At 50.3% G+C, this 22,223-nt stretch overlaps 1 protein-coding gene across 2 annotated transcripts in view; it reads left to right on the top strand.

The window, feature by feature from the left end:
- The first annotated feature begins 2,217 nt into the window (after positions 1–2,217).
- The window catches only part of LOXHD1 (lipoxygenase homology domains 1), a 150,034-nt gene continuing 130,028 nt past the window's right edge, over positions 2,218–22,223 (top strand). For both annotated transcript variants that reach the window (XM_027576484.2, XM_035723929.1), the window contains exons 1-4: positions 2,218–2,347; positions 8,241–8,355; positions 14,683–14,763; positions 16,586–16,770. In XM_027576484.2, the coding sequence (XP_027432285.2) occupies positions 2,218–2,347; positions 8,241–8,355; positions 14,683–14,763; positions 16,586–16,770 (511 nt within the window). The remainder of the gene's footprint in view (positions 2,348–8,240; positions 8,356–14,682; positions 14,764–16,585; positions 16,771–22,223) is intronic.

Raw genomic sequence — 22,223 nt, 5'->3', positions numbered from 1 at the left:
AGCCCAGCTGCGAGATGGACGGCTGTCCAAGCCAAACCCACAAGGGCCGCTGGAGCGCCCCCTGCTGTAGGTTGACAAGCGATGCCATCCGGCCACTGTATGTCACCCTAGGCAGTACTCAGGGTCCCATCCTTCTCTTCCTGGATTGGATTGAACCCTGCCTTTCTTCAGTCACCGCCCACAGTGGTAAGACTACCTTTTCAGGCACACAGAATAGACCAGTGCTTGCTCTACGGGACGGTCGTTTACATGGGAGGCAGTGCCCTCTTTTCTAGGCCACATGTGCTCAGAATGGTATCCGTTCCTTGTGTTTCCCTTGCGCAGTGGGCCTTGTGTTCATGACTGCTTTATAGGTCTGCCTGCAATTTGCTCATGCACACATGTGTGCATGCATCCGCTGAACGGATGCTTACGAAGCCCACCGTGTGCCAGGCATATGATAGGTCCTGGGAGCCTAACAGGGAACAGGGAGGCATGATCTCTGCCCCCCAAAGAGCTTGTGGCTGGGAGAGGTGGTGGGGTGGTGGTGGTGGGAGATGGACAAGGAAACAGGCCCTTACAAGATAGTCCTCCCAGGAACTTTGAAGCACACAGATGATCCAGTGTGTTTACCTGTAGCTTCTGATGTGTTGCTGTGGGTTGGGCCCCACAAAGGAAGGAGGACACGTGGAGCCAGTCCTTGCAAACGGGACCCAAAGGAGGGCTTCTGGAACAATCTGAGATGATAGTAAAGCATTACCTGCCCACCCCCCCCACATCATGCTAAATAAGAGAGAAACCCTGATTAGGAGTCACAGGCATTTGGTAAGCCCTTACTGTGTTCCCGAGGCTTCTGCTTACTGAGCACTTTCTCCAAATGCTCAGTACGCCTTAATGGGTCATTATCCCCCTTCCACGGATGGAGAGCCAGGCGTCGTCCAAGGCCACACAGCCAGGAGGTGCTGAGCAGTTCTAATTCTGTCCAAAGACCTCATACTGCCAAGACAGGGATAAGAGTTCCAAGTAGATAGGAAATTTCTAGCATTTCGGGATTTATACAGAAATCTTACAACTCGGGTTGTAAGAAATCTTAATAAAATCTTAATTGCCTTAATAAAATCTTAACAAAATAAAATAAGCAAGGTAGAGGAGTCTAATGGTCCTAAGGGAAACTTTTCTTGCTGATTGAGGGTGGAGAGGGGCCTCTGGGCCCTGGTTCTCTTGCCCCAGCTCAGAATCCCGTGTGGGGCAGCATTTGGAGGAGTAAGGGCCAAGTGGCGTGGGCTCTGAGGGTTTGGCCCATTTCATTTGAAAATGCAGAAAGCAATGTGGGCAAACAGAGTTCTTGTTAAAACAGATGCCTGGCCTGGCCAGGCATGAGGGGGTCACCCATGATGCAGTGGGCCTCTCCAGCATCCATGGCTCTGGCCTGGCGTTGCTGGGAACTCACGCCTCAGAAAATGCTTTGTGAATTGTCAGAGTGCTAGAGTGCTGGTCAGAGCCGCATCTCTGAAGGGCAGTAGGTTTCCACCAGCCAAATGGTCTCTTCCAGAAGCCAGCTGTCTCAAGGAGACGGAAGCAGAGAGATGGAACGAGAAGGATCCAGTAAGAACCTTGTCTGCTTCGTAAGGTGAGCAGAGGCATGAATAATGGAGAGAAACAGAGGCCTCTGAGTCCTGGTAGCTCGGAGGACTCGGGGCCCTGCCCTCTTCAGGGAGGCCCCGGGCCCTGGGGACATTGTTCACGGCCCTAGAATGCTGTGAGGTTACGGGGATCTCCAAGGGGGAGGCCCCCACCTGCCCCTGGGGTGACCCAGAGGGGCCCCAGGGGGCCCCCTTGCTATGGGGCCAGGTGGGGAAAAGATGCCAAGGGCTCGATGTCACCTGATTCTCCAGGAAGGGAGGAGAGGGGCGGGGTAAGGAGGACAGCCTGCCCTCAGTCCCCATGAATAAGAGATGAGGCCCAAGGCGAAGCCTCAGGGCAGGTGCAGGAGGAGGTGGCTGATGGGGGGGGAGGGGGGCAGAGAGAGGGGCCAGGGACAGGAAGGGCAGAGATAGGGCACCGCGAGGCTCTGCTCCGTGGCCGGAGAGGACAGGTGTGGACACAGGGAACCCAAGCATGGCCTCTGGGCCACCCAGAGGTGGGCACTCTCTCAGGGAGAAAGGGCCTCGGGGCCAAGAAAGTGCAAGGAGGTGGGCGCCGTGAGCCCGCAAGTGCCAGGAAGGGGCAGCCGGCAAAATGATGCCCCAGAAGAAAAAGAGGAGAAAGAAAGACATCGACTTTCTCGCCGTGTACGAGGAGGAGCTGCTGAACTACGCCTCGGAGGACGACGAGGTCGAGCTGCAGCATGAGTACTACAAGGCCAGAGGTGCGGGCGGCAGGCCGGGCAGGGCACACGGCCCTTCCCCGTGCGTGGAGGAGGGATGGCAGGTTCCGATGCAGACTCGTGCCCCGGGACTGTCCTCCATCACCTGGGAGTAACGGGCAGGCATTCCACTGGGGTCCCCGCTGTAGAGTCAAGACCAGCTGCCCTTAGACGCAGACCTTATTGGCACAGATTAGACTAGAATGGCAGTGCCCACACTCTCCAGTGCTATACATCCCAAGCACCAAGTTCCAGCCTGATCTCCACCCTGCAGCCTGATGGCCCAGAGCTCCCTGCTCTGCTCAGGCTGTGGAGGGGTGTAGGGTGTGGGGAGGGGCGTGCGGAGGAGGCCTGACCCCTCACCACCTGCCCAGCGGGAGTGGGGTCTGCTGCCACCCTGGCGATGGAGAAGGGGTCTGGGGCCCACGTGGGGAGGGCCCTCGTTCTGCACCCCGGGGCTTGTCCTTCTAGGCTCATCCTCCCCTGGGGTGTACGGGGGCTGCCTCAAAGGGCCCCCCTTCTTAGCAGGTAACCAGAGAGGGCTGGGCTGGGGATCCAAGAGTTCGTTTTGGCCAGCAGAGGGTTTTTGTTGGTTTGGTTTGGTTGTGTTTTGTTTTTTTTTTTTGCCTTTATAAATGTTCTGAAAGATTTTGACTGTGAGTGCCTGTAAGCTGTGGATGGCCGGTTTGTCACAGTCTCCACCGCTCCCTATCACTCAGATGAGATCTGTTCCACTCATTGGTGCTGCCTGCCTGGTCCCTGAAGGCATTACATTCTCAGGGCTGACTCTGAAGTGGCTTGCTAGTCCCTGGAAGCTCCAGATTCATTCATTCACTCACTCATTTGTTCATTTACTCATTCATCCATCCATCCATCCATCCATTCATTCACTCATTCATTCATTCACCCATTCATCCATTCATTCATTCATTTGTCCATCTATCCCTCCATCCATCCATCTATTCATTCATTCACCCATTCATCCATTCAGTCACCAGATATCTATTGAACACCTGTCCTGTGCCTGCCCATGAGCTTGTTCTCCCTCTTCTTATCTTAACTTTGAAAGCCCAGCTCAGGGCCCCCTCTTCCACGGAGCCTTCCTTAATTCCAGTTCAACATGAGTTCCTTGCCTATATTCACTTCTTCATTGTTCCATTGCTTCACATAAGCCTGGTGTTGTTGGGCTTGTAGCTTCTTGAGCCTCAGCCACCCTGCCCCCCATGAAGGTGGAGCCTTGCTTTATTTGTCCTCTCTCCTCACCCAGCTCCCAGCACAGACCCAGGCTCAGAGAAGGTGGTCACCACATGGACGCAGTGGTTCAGCGGGGGTCCCTTTCCTGGCACAGTGTCCTGGGTGCCTCTCGGAGTGGAGGTGAGGGCTGGCACAAGGCAGGCCTGGGACAAGTGAGGCATTGCTGCCTTCCCCCGGTGCAGGCACCCCAAACTCAGACCAGTTAGTGGGAAGAGGTCTGTGGCTGAATGTGCGTGCAGCACCCTCGACAAGTACTCTCAGCTTCCGGGGTGGTCTCCCTAGCACACATGGTTGCCGGGGAGTGCATCCTCAACCTCTTGGTAGCCACTACCCTGTCCACTTCTGTTCAGGGGCTCTGCGGGCTCCAGTGTGACCATCTGGTCCCTCACATGTTTGCTCTTCTTTTTACCCTTTGTGAAGCCTTTTTTACTTCCATGCTCACATTTGATCTTGAAGATTCCTGAGAACAGTCGAGGCAGATGTGATTAGTCCCATTTCACAGGTTAAGGACTGAGGCCCTGGAACTTCAGTGACTTGAGCAAAGTCACAAGTGGGAGAGAGAACAAGAATTTCAAATACCCTCTCCCAAGGCAAGTCCCCACTTCACCTCTCAGTGCTGCCACACAGAATGACCCTCGGGGTGCTAGGTTCATGGAGAAGCTCTCCGCTTGTCTTAATCAATGTAACCTTCACAACCACCCAAGGTGTAGGTTGCATTCTAGTCTTCTTTCTCAGATGAGGAAACTGAGGCATGGTGAAGCTAAGTAACTTGCCCAAGATCACAAAGCTCGTAAGTAGCAGACTCAGAATTTGAATCTAGCTGGTCTGGTTGGTGCTTGCTCTTGACTGTGGTGAAAACACTTGGAGAAGAGTAAATCGAGGTGAGTGCCACGCTGACATTTCTCAGAGACGTGGGCCCACAGGCTCTCCAGACAGGGCAGGACACTGGCAGTAAATGTGGAAGATGCGGTAGTCACACACCAACCCCGCGGTGTCACTACTACTCTCTAGAACAACATGTTTCCTGCTCCCGTTGAGCTCTGGGTTCTTGCATTACCGGGGTGAGTGTGATGGGGAAGAAGAAGAAGGAAAAGAAGAAAGCCTAGGTTTCCCTCTCTGTTCCTCAGGCCACCTCCAGGCTACACTGGAGTTCACAAACAGCCGGAGGGAGCAGAGTGGCTCCCTCAGTGCCCTGAGGGAAGGCTGAGCCCAGTGCATTGGTCTCTTTCCTGGCTAAGACGGGGCCCTGAGGGGAAGAGAGTGATTCATATCAGAATGTGAGATACAAGGGACCTCAGAGGCCATCCTGCACAAGCTTCCAGCCCTGGGACACTCTCGTCTTGTGCATCTCAGACAGGGGTTGCCAGCATCTGTAGGGGTATGGTATCCCAAGGCAGCCTCCCCAAGAATATTGTTAATGGGGATAATGGCAAGCATGATGATGATGCTGTTGATGTTGGCGATGGAGAGGACGATGACCATGAAGGTGATGATGGTGATGACACTGACAATGACCATGAAGGTGATGATGATGATGATGATGATGACCATGAAGGTGATGATGAGATGGTGATGATGCTGGCAGTCTACCACTTAAGGAATATGTATCTTTCATCTGACTGTGGAAGAGTGTCTGTAAGATAAGTTCCCAGAAGTAGAAATGCTTGAGTCAATGAGAATGAGCACTGAAAATTTTGTTTTATCTGATTTAATCCTTCTCATAATCCTTCAAGGAAGAGATTATTCCTGCTACAGAGATGAGGAAATTGAGGTTCCGTGGGGAATTTGGTTGAAATCACATAAGCAGTAATGATAGAATTGGGATTCAAATATTGGTCAGTTTAGCTCCATAATCTACATTCATTTCACTGACTGATTCATTCATTCATTTTCTCGTTCATTCTCCCAGGTAATTATTTATTGTGCTCTTCCTGCTTGCCAGGGTCTGTGCTAGGAGCCACACCGTGGTGCCCTTGATAATTCTTTGTGCTGATCAGTGCTCTTTGGGGCCCTCCCCTCTGGAGCCAAACAGAATCTTATGTTTTCCACAGGACATTTGTCCTCCACAAGATAGTTCTTCAGCTATCTGAACGGAGTTTTTAATTAAAATTTTTAAATCAAGGAGTAATATATACACAGTACAAAACTTTCATAAAGGTACCACCTGATGACTTTTCATGTATGTGCATGCTTGTGGAATTACCATTCAGATCAGGACACAGAACTTTTCCAGCCTTCAGAAAGTTCCTTCACTCTCCTTCCCAAAGGTAACAGCTCTCCCCGTTCTATCAGTATAGATTAGATTTTTCCATTCTTGAACTTCAGATAAACAAAACCATACAGTATACACATATTTGTGTCTAGCTCCTCTTTCACTCAACATTCTGAGAGATTTACCCATGTTGTGACTTGCTATATAGTTTGTTCTTTTTTGGGTACTATTGTATTTTATAAATACATCATTTATTTAACCATTCTATTGCTGGTGGGCATTTGGGTTATTTCTGGTTTTTAGCTATTATGCATAAAGCTGCTACGAATCTTGTACACATCTTTTGATGGACACGTGCACTCATTTCTTTGGGATTTATAATTAGAAGTAGAATTGCTGAGTCATAGAATGGGCATATGTTTAGCTCCTGGTGCTTGAACCAATTTACACTCCCACCAGCAATGTGTGAGAGTGCCAGTAGCTCCACATTTTTGTCAACACTTAGTATTGTCGGTCTTTTTAGTTTTAGTCATCCTGGTGGGTATATGGTAGTATCTCATTGTAATTTCAATTTGCATTTCCCTGATGAATAATGATGCTGAGCACTCTTCCATATGCTTAGTGACCACTTGGGTATCCTCTCCTAGGACATGCCTGTTTAAGTCTTTTGCCCATTTTCCAATTTTATTGAAATACAATTTTATTGAAATATAATTACCTCATAATAAAATGCACCTATTTTAAATGTGCCGTTTGACAGGCATTGAAATATGTATACATCTGTATAACCATTAGCACAATCTATATATAAAGCATTTAAATTATCCCCCAAAGTTCCCTGTGCCCCTCCTTAGTCAGTTCCCTCTGCTTCCAACTCCAGGGCAACCATGTTCTGCTTTCTGTTAAAATAGATCAGTCTTTTCTAAAGCTTCATGTAAATAACATTACAGTGCATAGGGTTTGTGTCTGACTTCTTTTGCTCAGCATAACCTGCTTGAGATTCATCTATATCACATATGAGGGTAGTTCATTCCTTTTTGTTGCTGAGTAGTATTCCATTGTATGGATATACCACAACTTATTTATCCATTCATCTGTGCTTGGATTTTTAGGTTGTTTCCAGTTTAGAGTTATTATGAATAGAGTTGCTATGAACATTTGTATGTAGGTCTTTGTGTAGACATGTTTTTATTCCCCTTGGATAAATACCTAAAAATGGAATGTCTGGATGTTATGGTAAGTGTGTGTTTATCTTTAAACAATTTGCTGCCCATTAAAAAAATAGTGTGGTATCTGTTTTCCTTACTGATTTGTGTGAATTCTTTACATCTTCTGAGCATGAGTCCTTTGTTAGATATATGCATTCCAAATATCTTCTAGTTTGTGACTTGCCTTTTCATTCAGATAATGGGCTTCATTTCAATAAGTCCAATTTATCAATTTTTTTATGGCCAATGTGCTATTTAAGAAGGAGCTGTGTGCCCTTTGAGGCAGCTTCCTCATCCCTCTCACACCCCGGACTCTCCTTTCCTCCAAACCACACATCTCCAGACCTCTGTGTCCTTTCTCATGTGATGTGGTCCTGGAATTTCCACCATGCTTCTCATTCTTCTGTGGACAGTTTGGAAATGCCCCTGTGTACGTGCAAAGCCATGTGGGCAACACTTTAGGTCTGGAGTTGTCCCAGGGAGGAATCCAGGGCTTGTCTACAGATCAGGCACCGCTGTAGTGTAGACTATGAAGAATTAAGGATTTGCTTATCACAAGAGACAAGGAGTTGTGCAAACATACTGCTTCCTCTCTTGTCTCGCAGTGCCTTGATTAGGATCTTCATCAGAACCAGGGATTTCCAAAGAAAAGGCATTAATAGCAAACAGTAGAGGCTTCTAGGAACCAAAGAGCGGATATCAGTGCCCCTGTCAAGAAAGGAGCCCTGGCGAAGCTCTCTGCATCACTCAGCTCTGGGATAGCTCATCCTGGGCCAGCAATGGTAGTGCTCAGAAGGTCAGGGGAGGTGAGGGCTGGCAATGCAACTGCATTCATAGAGAGGAGGGTGAGAGCAGGGGCAGGCTCTGAAGGCCAGGTCTAGGAGGCATCTGGATGCTGTGCTGCAAAGATCACGGACTAGGTGTCCCGAGGCCCTGGGCTGGGCTCCAGTGATGACACTGGGTGCTGTGTGACCCGCCCCTCCCATCCTACAGGTTCCTCACCTGTAAAATGAGCGTGCACCATTAAATAGGTTTGGTCTTACAGCAGAACTGGGTGTGGGTCTGACCCTGCCTCAGAGGTTTATGGGCTGTAGCAGGGGTGTATAGAGACCTTTTGGCTGGGTATCCCCTGCGGAGCTGACAGGAGCTCTGGCTTCTCCAAGCCCATGTAGGATCCTGGGTTTTCTGATAAGCCTGTGATCTGTCTTCTTTTCTCCTCCAGTGTATGAGGTGGTCACAGCCACGGGGGATGTTCGTGGTGCAGGGACAGATGCCAATGTTTTCATCACCCTTTTTGGAGAGAATGGGCTCTCTCCCAAGCTCCATCTCACCAGCAAGTGAGTACCAACTTGGCCTTGGTGGGACTGTGGGCCACTAGTTGGGACTGATGCAGTTCTGGAACCCAGGGAGAAGACCCGTGTGTCCACATGCATATTAAGTGGCATGGGGCCTCTGCTAACGACAGACCACATGTCAACTGGGTCCTTCCCAGTGATCTCCCGTCAACCTTCCTGTTGGTGTTCGTGCGAAGTAATGCCCACTTTGGATCTCAGAATTCCCAAGAATCATATTAGCTGTCCCTTGCTGTGGGAGAAGACACTCAGGACCAGGAACCCTGGGTCTGGGTCCAGCTTTACCACATAGTTGCCATGTCACTTTGGCCAAATCTCTTTGCATCCAAGGCCTTGGCTTCCTCATCTAGCATCTGGGAGTGATCTGATCCCCTTTTACAAAAACCACAGGGCGGTTGAGAGGAGGAGACAAAATCATGCATTCAAAGGAGCCAGGAGTTTAGAATGCTCTGCGCCCGTGTCTCTCCTAGGGCTCACCATCACACAGCACCTGCCTGCCAGCTAATGCATGCTCGAGTCCGCCACATGGACTTCTTGTGTGTGTACTTGTGCATGTGTGTTTGTGTAGATGTGCTCTGTGTGTGTGTTTGCGTGTACGCTTTGTGTCCTCCGTGTCATTTGTAATCCATTAACAACAGGGGCTGCTGCCTCTTCATTTTGATCCTCTCCCCTGACCACACACGAGTGCACACAGATATACCCAGAGCAAAACATGGGGACACGTTAGCAGGGTCCTACAATTCCAGAGCTGTCTAGGGGCTAGAGCACTGTTGTAGACAGCTGGTTTGCGATCTGTGCTGAACAGAACTGGGGATAGGTCAGCCGATTCTGAGCCCACTGTGCCCCCATCCTTCCTTCCTCCACAGTAGCTCGATTTATGGTTGTCTTGCCCACCGACTTTCTGAGTCGGATTTTATTTGCACCAAGAGTCCTATAGCCAAGAAAAATGTGAAAATCCACTAAATTTATTTCAACTCATTCATGGGGAAACTGAGGCCTCGAGAGGAGGGGAGATGAGCTCTGAGTCATAGAGCTTCTAGATGGTAAAGCTGGTCCTCAAACCCCAGGGGATGTGGACATTTTCCTCGAGCACGGGCCCTGTGGCCCGGAGGGTGTGCGGGAGCTTCCCCTCCAGGCCTCCTGAGCCTCCAGGCTGCGACCTGTGGGGTGGGGGTCAGGGTGTGGTAGGGGAGGCTGTGGAGCGGTGGGGCCCCCAGGCCAGGACATCCACAAACTCTGTGCTTCGCAGACTGACCCGGCCCTGCCCCTAGGTTTGCCCTGAGCGTGGGCTGTGGCCTAAAAGTGGCCTCATCGAGGCCGGCGTAACGTCCAATTTTGTCCATTTCCGCAGAACAGGGTACCCGCCTTCTTGTACTGCTTACCCTGCAGAGTGACTGGCTTGCGGAAGTCTTTCTCTCCAGTGATGTGGGCACGGTAAAGAGAAGACATGAAATGCCCATCCTCTGCCATGAGACCTCCCCAGAGAGCACTACTCTAGGGAGAAGCCACTAGGCTCTGGGAAATCAGCCTGGGTGGTTACTGGAGTCCCCCGCCTGCCTCTCTTAAACAAAAAGAACCGTTTTCTCCTTTCAAGGTGGTTCCTCACTGTTTTTCCTACTTTCTTGCACCTAGTACCCTCGCTCTTCCCCCCCCCCCCCCCCACTGTTTCCATTTGTCAAAACAGCCTCTCGGGAAGGTCCCAGAGTCACCCTTCATAAGCCAGTAGGCAGGTTTGTCACTGAGTCCCCCTTCCCAGGGGCGTGAATTCCAGGGGCAGAAGGGAAGACTGCATCATGGCAGAGAGAGGGACAGGGTCAGGAGGTCCCCACGTGTCACACGTCAGCCAACATCTCAACGCCAGCTCCACGGACAGAAATCAGCAACCCCCCCCCCCCGGCCGCCGCCCCATGACTCAGCAGGTCTCTCCGTACCTGTGTCGTGCTCCGGGTTGGGCAGCAAGGGCACAGGTCTGGCCCGGACCCCGGTCGGCCTGGCCTGGAGGGCTCTGCAGGAGCCCAGGGGGAGCAGGAGGGTTCAGAGGTGGGGCTCATTTTGTAGCCCCCGCTGTCTGTCCTGGGAGGCTGGGGACATGATGTGCAGAGGGATGCCAGGTGGAGTGGACGGTGAGGGGAGGTCGGCTTCATCCCTCCGGCCCCTCTCCCAGGTGCTTGCAAACAGTCAGAGCCCCGTAAGTGCTGCGTTGTCAGGGCGGCCAGAACGGGACTTTGCAGGGAAGGGCAGGTGATCTGGGCCTCGGGTAGTGAAAGAGACTCAGATGAGAGAGGAGCAGGGGGAGGGTACTTGAGACCCCAGGGATCAGCTTGCAGACACACAGTGGCGGCACGGAGCCAGGAGGGGAGGACCGGGCTTTAGAAGGCCTTGCTTACAAGCTGATCAGCAGAGGCCCGACTTACAACATGGCCAAGAAAGATTAACTTGGCCGCTGTGAGACCTGAGGAAGTGTCTGCAGAGAGAATTGCAAAGACACAACCCTCGCCACCTAAGATGCTTTCAGTTCAAGGTGGAGACCTTGGGCCTGGGAGGGGAACACCGCTTTCCAAGGAATTCCGGGCTGCTCGAGGAACCCAGACGCTGAGGGCCGCAGAGGTCGCCTTGCTGTGACATTTAGAGGCAGGCGTTCCAGCCCACCCTTCGCCCCCACCCCTGCCCTGGGGTCTGGCTCCCAATTTCTCATTTCGCTGTGGGCTGCTGTTCCCTCCTCGAGGCCCTACCTCACCCCAAAGCCAACTCGTGTGTCAGCTGGCACCCAGCTCCTTTTCCTTGCTTTACACACACGCGCGCGCACACACACACAGAGGCTACAGGGTGTTTTGAGTGTATAGACTTCCCTGATACTCAGGACACCAGAGCGAGTTCCCAGCACAGCAATGCAAACGACTTGAAATGGAATCTTAGACAGATTCTGACGTCTGAAGATTAAGCCCCTGCCTACCCTGGAATTTCTCCCTGGCTGCTTTCTCCAGGGCGTGTGGCCACGCCCCCTCACTCCACCTTCCTCTCCTGCGTCTCCCACGCCCTCTCTATTCTCTCTCCTCTCTCTGTTCCCGCCCTGTCTTCTGCCTTTTCTCCTGTGCCCCTGGACTTCACCTGCCTCCCACCTGGCCTTTCAGAATGTTTATTTCCCAATACAAAATAATTCTGCTGCAATTGTCTGGTGCCTGATGTTAACATGCTGACTGTTCTGACCCTCGTGGTCCGGTGTCTGACTCCTCAGTACACACGGGGTCCTCTGTTAGGCAGCAAAGAGAGTGGCACGTTCACTTGGATCCCCTGTCAGCTGACCTCCACCCCGACCCCACACCATGTGAATGTCAACAGCCATGGCTCCCAGGGGAAGGCCCCATGTTCTGGGTGCCCTTCCCTGTTACCCAGGACCACCCCCAGCACTGGGTCACATGTTCAGAATATGGCAAAAGGATGGGATCTCATGCATCTTCTGGAACGTGGTTCTCCTGTTGAGAATTCACCGTCTGAGTGTCGGAGAACGCCTGGCATTTTAGCCCGCTAGCTCTGCCAGGTTGGCAGCTAAAATGCCCTGTGCGGCCTTCACAGGCTCTCCTGGGTAGGGGTCCCCGCTGAATGGGCAGGCCCCGGGCAGGCAGGGGGCTGCTGACTGTATTAGCCTTCATTTGCTGAGCGGCCAGGAGCCACGGGGCAGCCACATTCCCCCACAAGGGAACGTGAAGAAGTCTGCATTTCTCATGTTTCCTTTGCCGGGGGATCCTCTGTCCTTTGGTACTTCTCTCTTGCCTCCAGTCAGTTCTCTGAAACCAACCGATATTGCCTTCTGACTTCCCAGAGGTGGGCATTTCAGAATCTGACCTGGTGGGTGGCAGTTGGGGCTTCTTTGGGATTATCCTGGCCCCCCTCTGCAAGAAGAGAGTCCGGGTAGGTCTGTCTCTGTAGTCCCTCCCTTCCTTCCTCTGGAGAGAGGCCCTGCCAGGGAGATGTTGGGCCCCATCGCATGAGCTCTGCGGACAATTGCTCCACATCCTGTGATACCCTGGAACACTCCGCTGGGGTCCGGAGACCCTCTGCCCATCGTGGTAGACCTCTCTCTCCTGGTCTCCCTCCTTCCACCTCGCTTTCTAACATTTGTTGTCCGAGGGACAGTAAAGCGCCATGGTCAACTATTAACAAACACACTGGGACGTCCGAATGCACGTGCCACCTGGTCAAGGGCACAGGGCCTTTCTGAAGGTTAAAGGCAGCTGTCAGAGCTTCTCCAGAAGGGGCTGTGGTCAGAGGCTCCTCAGGACACCAGCTGCTTTCCCTCCAAATCGCCCCCCTTCCCCCTGCTCATCAGCATTGGCTGTTTCCCAAATTCCAGGCCCCGCAGCAGATTAAGCCTGACCATCCTCAAACCCGTCCCCGAGGATTCACGCCAGGCAGCTGCAGGCCGTGGGGAGCGGGGGCTGCGGAAACGGGACTGCGCTGTGTTTGTGATTGCAAATCAAGATGCGTTCCCTTCAGAAAACTTAAAAGAAATGTATACAGACAAGAATAAATAACCAACATTTCATAATAGTCTTACCATCTAGACACGATATTTTTGGATAAATCCTTCCACTCCATTGTTTTTAAATGCAGTTGGCATCCTGTTGTGTTGGTCGTTCTGTTCACACATTCTATTTTTAATCTGCTTTTTCTTTTAAGCCTATATCATAAGCCTGTGTCTGTTCTATTAACTCTTCTTTTATAACAGGAGTTTTTGACGGCTGCATGATATTCTTCCACACAGCTTCCCAGGGCCACTCTTTCCTAGGTCGATGTAGAGATATAGAGATTTTGTCTCTTCTAAAAATGTATTTCCTTATCTCATGTTGAAACAGAAAATACCTCCTATTCACTTCTTTCCCATTCACACAATCCCAAGGCACAGAATCGATGTTCATGTGTTTTCCACACCATGGCACACCATGTAACAAAACACGGGCTGTGTCATTATTCACTGTTGGAAGTGAGGTTCTGACAGGTATGTGCAGCAAGCCTGCAAATGGGTCCTTTCACTCGAACAAAAATCCAGAAATTTCTAGCACTTTCTCCTCCTCACCCTCTGTGCCCAGACCTCAACTTGTCCCCTGACAAGGCTGCCTCTGTGTATGCTTATCACCTGACTTCATGAGCTCTGCCTGCTTTAGGAAGGCCTGAGGCCTCATGCCTCATGATGCGCCCACCTTCAGGAGACTTCTGAGGACAGACTCTTTGCTAAAGTGGGCCTGTTTGCAGGACCACAGCTTCCGAGTCCGTAGAACCTTACAAGCCTTCTGTGGCTGAGAGAGTGGGAGCCTTGTTGCCTTAGAGAGAAGGTTCTTCACTTCCCTCTTTATTTGGAAACACAGTAATGGCCAATAAATAGGCATGTGTGTTTCACACTTTTCTTTTCCTGGGGGCTGTGTGCTGGTGCTGGGAGCCCCAGCTGGGGGCCCGGGGGGACGTCCACAGCTCTCCGGCTTCACTGTGGGGGCAGGAAGAGCTGTAAGCAGGCTCCACTGGCAGCGTCCCAGCCCACACAGAGGACGCAGCCGATGTCCACACGAGATTCCAGCTTCTGCTCCCGGAGGACTCTGTGGTGAGGCTGCTCCTGCCCTCCTGTGTCTAAGCTGATGGAATCTAGGATGCTCCTGAGTTTGGACTCACCTGGGCAGCTCGTTGAGGAACATCTCAGGTGTACTTGCTTCTGTTCACACCATCTGTGTAATGCCAGATATGTATTCCCTCACCGCCCCACTCCCTTGGTTGCTGGTTTGGGTTGAATGTTTCCTTCCTTGTTGGAATGGCAGGACCGTGGACCACAACCCAAGGTCTGCATCCGCTTGGGGCTGCCATTACAATTTCCTCCAGCAAGAGCAAGGCAAGTGAGGAGAGGCCCGGGGGCCTGCAGACCCAAGAGCACCATGGCATTCACTGTGCCTGCCTTCTTCCTCCACTGTCCCAGCTCAGAGCAACCAGAGCCCGTTGGGTCATGACTTTGGAGATCCAGGTTCTGGTCCCAGCTCTGCTACCAGCTAGCAGAGTCCCTGTTTGTAAAATGGGGCTAATATTGCCCACCATACTTGTCCTAGTGACACATGGCAAGCATCACAGGACAACTTGACTGTGAAAGCAAGGAGTGAATACTAACCAACCTTGCCCTCTGTTGGAAAGGATTCTTAGAATGGGAGCAGTGACTCGTAGCACCTCCCGAGACTGGGACGGTGGAGGAAGAAGGGGGTTGCCAGCCCTTGGCTCTCCTCCCGGGCTTGTGAGCCAAGTGCAAATCTGTGCTAACTGTGCACACGTTCATTGTAGGAGTGAATCTGCCTTTGAGAAAGCCAACGTCGACGTGTTCCGGGTGAGAACCAACAATGTGGGCCTCATCTACAAAATCAGGTAGGAATCTGGCCCCTGACCAGGGAGGGAGTGAGAAGAAGGCCAGTAGATTAGGGACTGACGTCACTACTGACACTTTCTGGGTGTTGATTATTCCCTGATGTCATTTGAGGGGTGATTGAAGGCCCAAATCTTTCCCACCCACCCCAAACTCGCCCATTAGAGATTCACTTCTTTGGGTTAAGACAGTTTGAGACGCTGTCTCACAAACTGGGGAAATCAGCTCTGAGAGGCACGAACACAGTGGTCAGGAGCCAATTCTGAGTCCGGATCACTGTGGTTCAAATGTCTGGCCCGCCATTTGCTAGCTGTGGGACTTCAGACAATTCCTCTCTAAGCCCCACTTCCCTCACTTGTAGTAACGAGGTAGTGAGGACTCAGTGAGTTAGTGCTTAGATAGTAGCAGGCACTCAGCACGGGTTAGAGATGCCAGGTCACGTTGCAGGACGCCTCTTGTTGCCCTCTGGGGGCGTTGGTGTGAGCATGTGGGGAAGGAGAACTCTATCAGCCTGGTTGCCAAGGAAGAGCCTTCAGTTGCCCTCCCTGTGCCCCCTCCCTCCCGACTACCCATGCCCATTCAAGTTCACGCCCATTTGTCAGGATGTCAAGGTCATCTGTGGTCTGCTTGCACCCAGGCTAGGGCCTGGATGGGGGTCAAGTGCTTCCTCAGTTCAGTCCTGATTTGTCTTCCTCCCACTAGAAAGTATAAGACCATGAACTTTCCTGGGGAAGTAAGGGACACAGGAGGGCCCTGGCACTGGCTGTGTGACGAACAGGGAAGGGGAGGGTCGGGAGAGGGTGTTGGTGTGGGGAAAGGCAACTATTACTCTGAGGTCCTACTGCGCTGGGCTCTCTGACAGGCAGAGACGTGCATCCTCGTGTACACCATCAGTCCGTCTGGAATGTGCTGCCTTGAGTTTGTGTTTGTCCCACAAATAGCAAAGATAGGGCCTCACTGCAACGAGCAGGGAGGAGACGCTTGGTGCAAAGTGAGGCCATCCAGAGGTCAAGGTCGGAGGAGACACTGACCTCAGAGGAAAAACTGGGCCTGCCAAAGCCTGAGGGGGACTGTAGGAAGTGGGGGAAATTTGGGAGGCCAGATTTTTGAAGAGTGAGGATCTGTGCTGCCGGATACGATGGACCCTGGCCACGTGTGGCTACTGAGCACTTGAAATGTGGCTGGTCCAAATTGAGATGCACTGTAGGCATATATAAACACACTAGCTTTTTGAAAATTTAGTAAAAGAAAAGAATGTCAAATATCTCATTAGTAAATTTTCACATGGTTAGGTGTTGAAGTGATAAATGGATGAAATAGAATACATTATTAAGATGAACTTCCCCGGTCCTTTTTCTTCTTTTTTAATGTGGCTACTAGAAAATCTAAGCTTACGTACATGGCTCACACATGCAGCTCGTGTGATATTTCCACGGGGCCACGTCAGTCTAGACGGCCAGGGGGCATCAATCTGGGTGGTGGGACTAAGGTGAGTATCTGGGGGCGTAGGTCTGGGGGTCTGGAGGCCAGAGAGGGAAGGGAAGCTCAAGATGGTCCTGCCGCAAGCCTAGGCAATCCCGGATTTTCTGTGGCAGGCGTTATTACCTTGCCAGTGATGTAACCATGTAACACTCATTAATAAGCACCTCTACCTTGCAGGGTATTCCCATTTTGCAGATGAGGAAGTTGAGGTTCGAGGGGTAAAGCAACCACAAGAACAAAATGATGGAACCCCTCTTTGGAGTGAACATTTGGGTATTCCAGTGTGGAAGGGGTGTTGTCTCCGTTCTGCCAATGACGTGTGGGTGTCTGCTTCCGCCCCAGGATCGAGCACGACGACACGGGCCTGAATGCCAGCTGGTACCTGGATCGTGTGATTGTCACCGACATGAAGCGGCCTCACCTCCGTTACTACTTCAACTGCAACAGCTGGCTGAGCACGGTAGAAGGTGACCGCCAGCGGTGCCGTGACCTGCTAGCCAGCTTTGACCCCATGGACGCTCCCCGAGGTCAGTGCCGAGGCCGGCCTGCCCGCCATCCCTCCCTGCCCCAGGCTGGCCCGTGCCTCTCTCTTGCTCTGGCCAGTCCCCTGTCCCCTTTGCCACTCCTCCAGGGTCCTCCTGTTGGCTAGGGCCCGGCTGAAGCCCCATCTCTCCACGTGGCTTTCCCAAGAGCCAGCTTATGTGCTCTGGGGGTTCAAGGGAAGGGGAAAGCGAGAGGACCGGACGCATGACTGAGGGGTGGGGGCAGTTCTCAGCATGTCCTGTGTTTTCGACAACTCTCGCTGATAGGTACCCGCCGAGCGTCCTCTCTGAGGTCAAAGGAGCTGTCCCTGCCATCCTGTTTCTTTGCCGTTCTACTGATGCCCAAAGGAAGGGGAGCTATGGCCAGGGCGTGGAGGATAAGAATCAGAACTCACTGCTTCCAGGGCGCCATCAAGCCATCCCCATCTCTTCCTAATTTTATGAGGAGGGAAACAACTAATTTCAAGTGCATCAGAGGCCTTAAATTCAGTCATTTTAGCTCCACGGGAGGCAGGGGGACAAATCATGGAAGAACACACACCATATCCCATGAGCTATTTTATCACACTTTTGTCCCCTAAAGTGCTGACCTCACCCTACCTCATTATTGGACATATTTGCCTTTCCAAAAGAGGAGACATCACATGTGGGTACCACCATCACAACACCTTGCTTGCCGAGAGTAATAGGCCATCGGAGGGAAAGGCATTTGGTAGCCAGGGAAAGTGCCTTTGCCAGGGTCACTCAACAAAGCAACAGAGGGGAGGCGCACCCCTTAGACTCGGCCATCCAACACGTGCCCTGTGGTCTCCAAATCCCATCCTCTCTTGCAACCCAGCTGGGCAGAAGGAAACATATCCCTTGTCCCACTGGGCTTCAGCTCTCCTTTCTCTGTCTACCTCTGACTTTCTACCTTCTAGCTGACCTTGAACTTGCCTCGTTCCTCTGTGGCCCCCATCATCATAACTTGCAACATCACTGTTTCTTTTCTTAAAAGGATATGTTATTGATCTTTCTCTTCTTTTTTTTTTTTTTAAAGATTTTATTTATTTATTAGAGAGAGAGAATGAGAGATAGAGAGCACAAGAGGGAAGAGGGTCAGAGGGAGAAGCAGACTCCCCGCCGAGCAGGGAGCCCGATGTGGGACTCGATCCCGGGACTCCAGGATCATGACCTGAGCCGAAGGCAGTCGCTTAACCAACTGAGCCACCCAGGCGCCCTGATCTTTCTCTTCTTAACAAAAGCCAAATTTGATCGTTGTAGAGAATTTAGAAAACAGAGACACGTGCAAACATAAAAACGGAATGCCTGTAATTCTATCACCTGGATAAACATCACTGGTGACATTTTTGTGCACTCATTTCTAGTCTTCTCCATGCATTTCTAGTCTTCTCCATGCATGTATAGTTTGAAAGAATGGGCTGGTACATCCTGTTTTAGAGCATGTTTGTTTCTATGCCATTAAATACTGCTCGACACCCCTGCTTGCCATGGCTGTAGGGAGGTACCATCTTGGACTCACTCATCCCCTTAAAGAGACTTAAAGTCTTCTGATCACCTCGTTAAACAAAAGTTTAATGGGAGGTACAGGGAGGTACCATCTTGGACTCACTGATCCCCTTAAAGAGACTTAAAGTCTTCTGATCACCTCGTTAAACAAGAGTTTAACTCTCTTTGTTTTTCACCTGGAATTATACCAACTTGATGTTTGGTTGCTGCAGAACGTCTCTGATCAAAACGGGGAAGATAATTATTTCTTCATCCATGCAGTTTGATAGATGAAAATACTTTAAGACATGGGATGTGGGCAATAATAGAAGGGGACATTTTAAGTGTATATTTCACCCCTTCACGACCCTCCAAGACATGGTGGTTCATTAGTTGGATAGCCTTGCTCCCCCCTCCCCACCCCCAGGACCATCTCCTGAAGTTCTGGCTGATAGTTAGCTGGAACCTTCTTTCATTCCTGCTCTTCAGGGAGGGTAGGTGTTCTAGGCTGACTGACTGACCCTTTGACAGAGGTGATCAGAAGGTAGTGGCAGGGGTGGACGGGCTGGACCTTGATCAGGTTTCTAGATGGTTCCCCTACAAGGGATCTCGTATATCAGGCTTAAAGACACAGGCATGAGGGGAGCTTGCCCTACCTGTGGGTGTCAGTGAGCTGCAGAGCTTTAGGACTTCTGCCCTGGACAAGAATGTCACCCTCCACTGCATGGCACAGTGCCTGACTTTTGCCATGGAGATTACTTTTACCTCTCTAGGGTTCTCTTTAAATGTGGGAAAGTGCCCAACATCTTCCTAAGCCGTTGGGGTGAATGCCTGGTCAGGGCCACCCTCTTCCTTTGTGGATCCCACTCTGGCAAAGGTAGGCATGAGGAAGGAAAGGGACAGGAGGTTGCAAAAGAAGGGGGTGGATGACGGCCAACTCACAGTTGTGTGGCTGGAAGATCCTAGAGACAAGTTCAGTTTCTCAGTGGTTCTCAGTTGGTTGGTAAAAATCTCTGCATCTGACACCCTAAGGAAACCAGGCATCAGGGCCAACCCAAACATTTCACCTTTTGGTTTCCTCTGTGTCTGATTGCCAGGCCTTGGGGATCTGTCACTGGGGTGAGGGGAGACAGGTTGTTGTGTCCCCTCAACCACTGGAGGTTTCCAAACCCCAGCCACTCACATTCCATCTTCAAGATTTTTGCTTTATTCAAGTACAACAACTTCCTTTATTATTTTCTTATTCTTCTTCTTAAGCTCACTTTTGGCAACTTGTCTATTGTCTTGTAAGTCAGTTTAAGAAGAAAGTGGATATTATTATCACAAAAAAAACCCTGTTATTGGCTATAAATATCAGGTATACATCAGCACATATTAAAACAAATGCACAATGGTAGATAACCCTCCTGTATCACCGTTAGCATCCCACGTACCACCAGTGGCGTGCAAACTGAGCACTGGGAAACAGTACCAGCCCTGATCTGTGAGGAAGGGAAAGTAGAAATACGGAGGAGCGGAGGAGGCTGGTAAGATATCTGGGCTCTCCTCTTCATGAGTCCTGGCTTCACTCCATCCCTAGCACACCTCTGGGGGAGGCAAGGTGAAGGAGGGCGGGCAGGTGTTGGTTACACAGATGGGTTAACTGATGCTCAGAGAGGTGGTGATTCATCTAACATCAAACAGCCGACCACAGATGGAGCTGACACTAGAATGCAGGGCTCCTAATTCTTGGAAGAGGCTTTCTGCCTGTCCCTGGGCAGGGCAACCAGCCTGGCCCCTAAGAGACCAGGGCCTGAGGGGTCACAGCTAGGGATCATCGAGGGCAGAAGGACCAGTCTCCTACGGTCACAAGAATCCCTTTCACAGCGTACATCCCCACCGGTTACTTCTCCAGCCTTGGTTTGAATCTAGCCTTTCTTGAGCGGTGGACAGCTCCCAATCACCCAGCCGTTCCAGTGCTAAGTGGCACTGGTTGTCAGAAAGATCTGCGGGAAATTAAACCCCAAACGGTCTCCCTGGCACTTCCTCTGCTTGTCTGTTGCAGGCCTCTGCTGACAAACAGCCTGTACATTTTCCTGTCTGCCCCTCAACCGTGTGAAGACAGGCTGCTCTTGGCTTCTCTCGGGGCACATGTCCAGCCTGCCTCGCTGAGCAGCTCTGGTTTGCCAGGGCTCCCCAAGAATGTACCTCCTAGACAAGAACCCTGTGTTCCAGATGGGGGCTCCTCAGAACAGAGTGCACAGGCCTCCCTGACTCCATCAACCTACTTCTTTTTAAAATTATTATTGTGGTAAAACATATAAAATTCACTTTCTTAACCATGTTTAAATGTCTAATTCAGTGGCATTAAGTAAATCCACAATGCTGTGCAACCATCACCACCATCCACCTCCGGAACTTCTTCATCTTCCCCAACTGAAACGCTGTCCGCATAAAATAATGACTCCCTGTTCCCATTTCCTCCAGCTCCAGGGAACCTCTGCTCTACCCTCTGTCTCTATAAATTTGACTCCTTAGGGATCTTATATAAGTGGAATCATAGACTATTTGTTCTTTTGTGACTGGCTTATTTTACTTTAGCATAATGTCTTCAAGGTCCACCCATGTCACAGCATGTGTGGGAACTTCATTTCTTTGTAGGGCTGAATAATAGTCCATTATATGCCTAGACCCTGTTTTATTTACCCATTCAACGGTTGATGGACATTGGGGTTGTTTCTATCTTTTGGCTATTATAAATAACGTTATGAATGTTAGTGTACAAATAGCTATTCAAATTCCTGCTTTCATTTCTTTTGGGTACAGACCCAGCAGTGGAATTACTGGATCAGGTAGTAACTCTATGTTTAACTTTTTGAGGAACTGCCATACTGTTTTCTACGGTAGCGACATCATTTCACGTTCCCACTAACAATGCATGAGGGTTCCAGTTTCTCTACATACTCACCGATGCTTTATTTTCTGTTGTTGTTGTTGTCTTTTAAATAATAACCATGATTACTGACGTCAGGCATCTCTTCTTGTGCTTATGGGTCATTTGTACATCTTCTTTGGAGAAATGTCCATTCAATTCCTTTGCCTATTTTAAAATTGGGCTGTTTGCTCTCATTGTTGAATTGTAGGGGTCCATCCAGAATGTATTTGTGGATATTAACTTCTTAGCTGGTGTGATTTGATTTACAAATATTGTCTCCCATTCCATGGGTTGCCTTTTCCCTCTGTTGAAATGAGTTGTGTTGATGCACAATAGTTTTTAATTTTTATGAGTCCAATTTATGATTTTTTCTTTTGTTGCCTGTGCTTTTGGTGTCACATCCAACCATCATCGCCATACCCAATATCATGAAGATTTTGTCCCATGTTTTCTTCTAAAAGTGTTATACTTCTACCTCTTATGTTTAAACCATTGATCCATTTTTAGTTAATTTTTGTATAGGGAATGAAATAAAGGTCCAATTTTGGGTTGTTGTTTTTTTTTTTTTTTTTTGCACGTGGAGATCCAGTTTTCCTAGCATCATTTGTTGTAAAGACTGTCCCATCCCCATTGAATGGTTTTGGCACCCTTGTCAAATATCACTTGACCATATACACAAGGGCTTATTTCTGGGCTCACTATTCTTCTCATTGACCCAAATGTCTGCTCTTAAGTCAGTACTGAACTGTTTTGATTATTGTAGCTTTGTAGGAAGTTCAGAAATCATGATGCATAAGACTTCCAACTTTGTTGTTTTAAGATTGTTTGGATATCCAGGCTCCCTTGATGTCCTGCTTCTTATAACCAATCCCGCCTTTCCATTAACCCAATACACCACGGTGACAATACACCACACTGACTTTGCAGTCAAAGGGCTCTTATTCCCCTGGAAGAAAAGATGAAAATGCTGTCTCCATCCCAAGTCCTCAATTCTTGCCCAGGACTTCAAGGCTTCTGGAGAAACAACCTGGATTTT

This window comes from Zalophus californianus, chromosome 14 (genome assembly GCF_009762305.2).
Source record: "Zalophus californianus isolate mZalCal1 chromosome 14, mZalCal1.pri.v2, whole genome shotgun sequence".
Classification (NCBI taxonomy): Eukaryota; Metazoa; Chordata; class Mammalia; order Carnivora; family Otariidae; genus Zalophus; species Zalophus californianus.
Note: the sequence above shows the minus strand (reverse complement) of the source record. Positions and strands in the feature narration are given on the sequence as shown.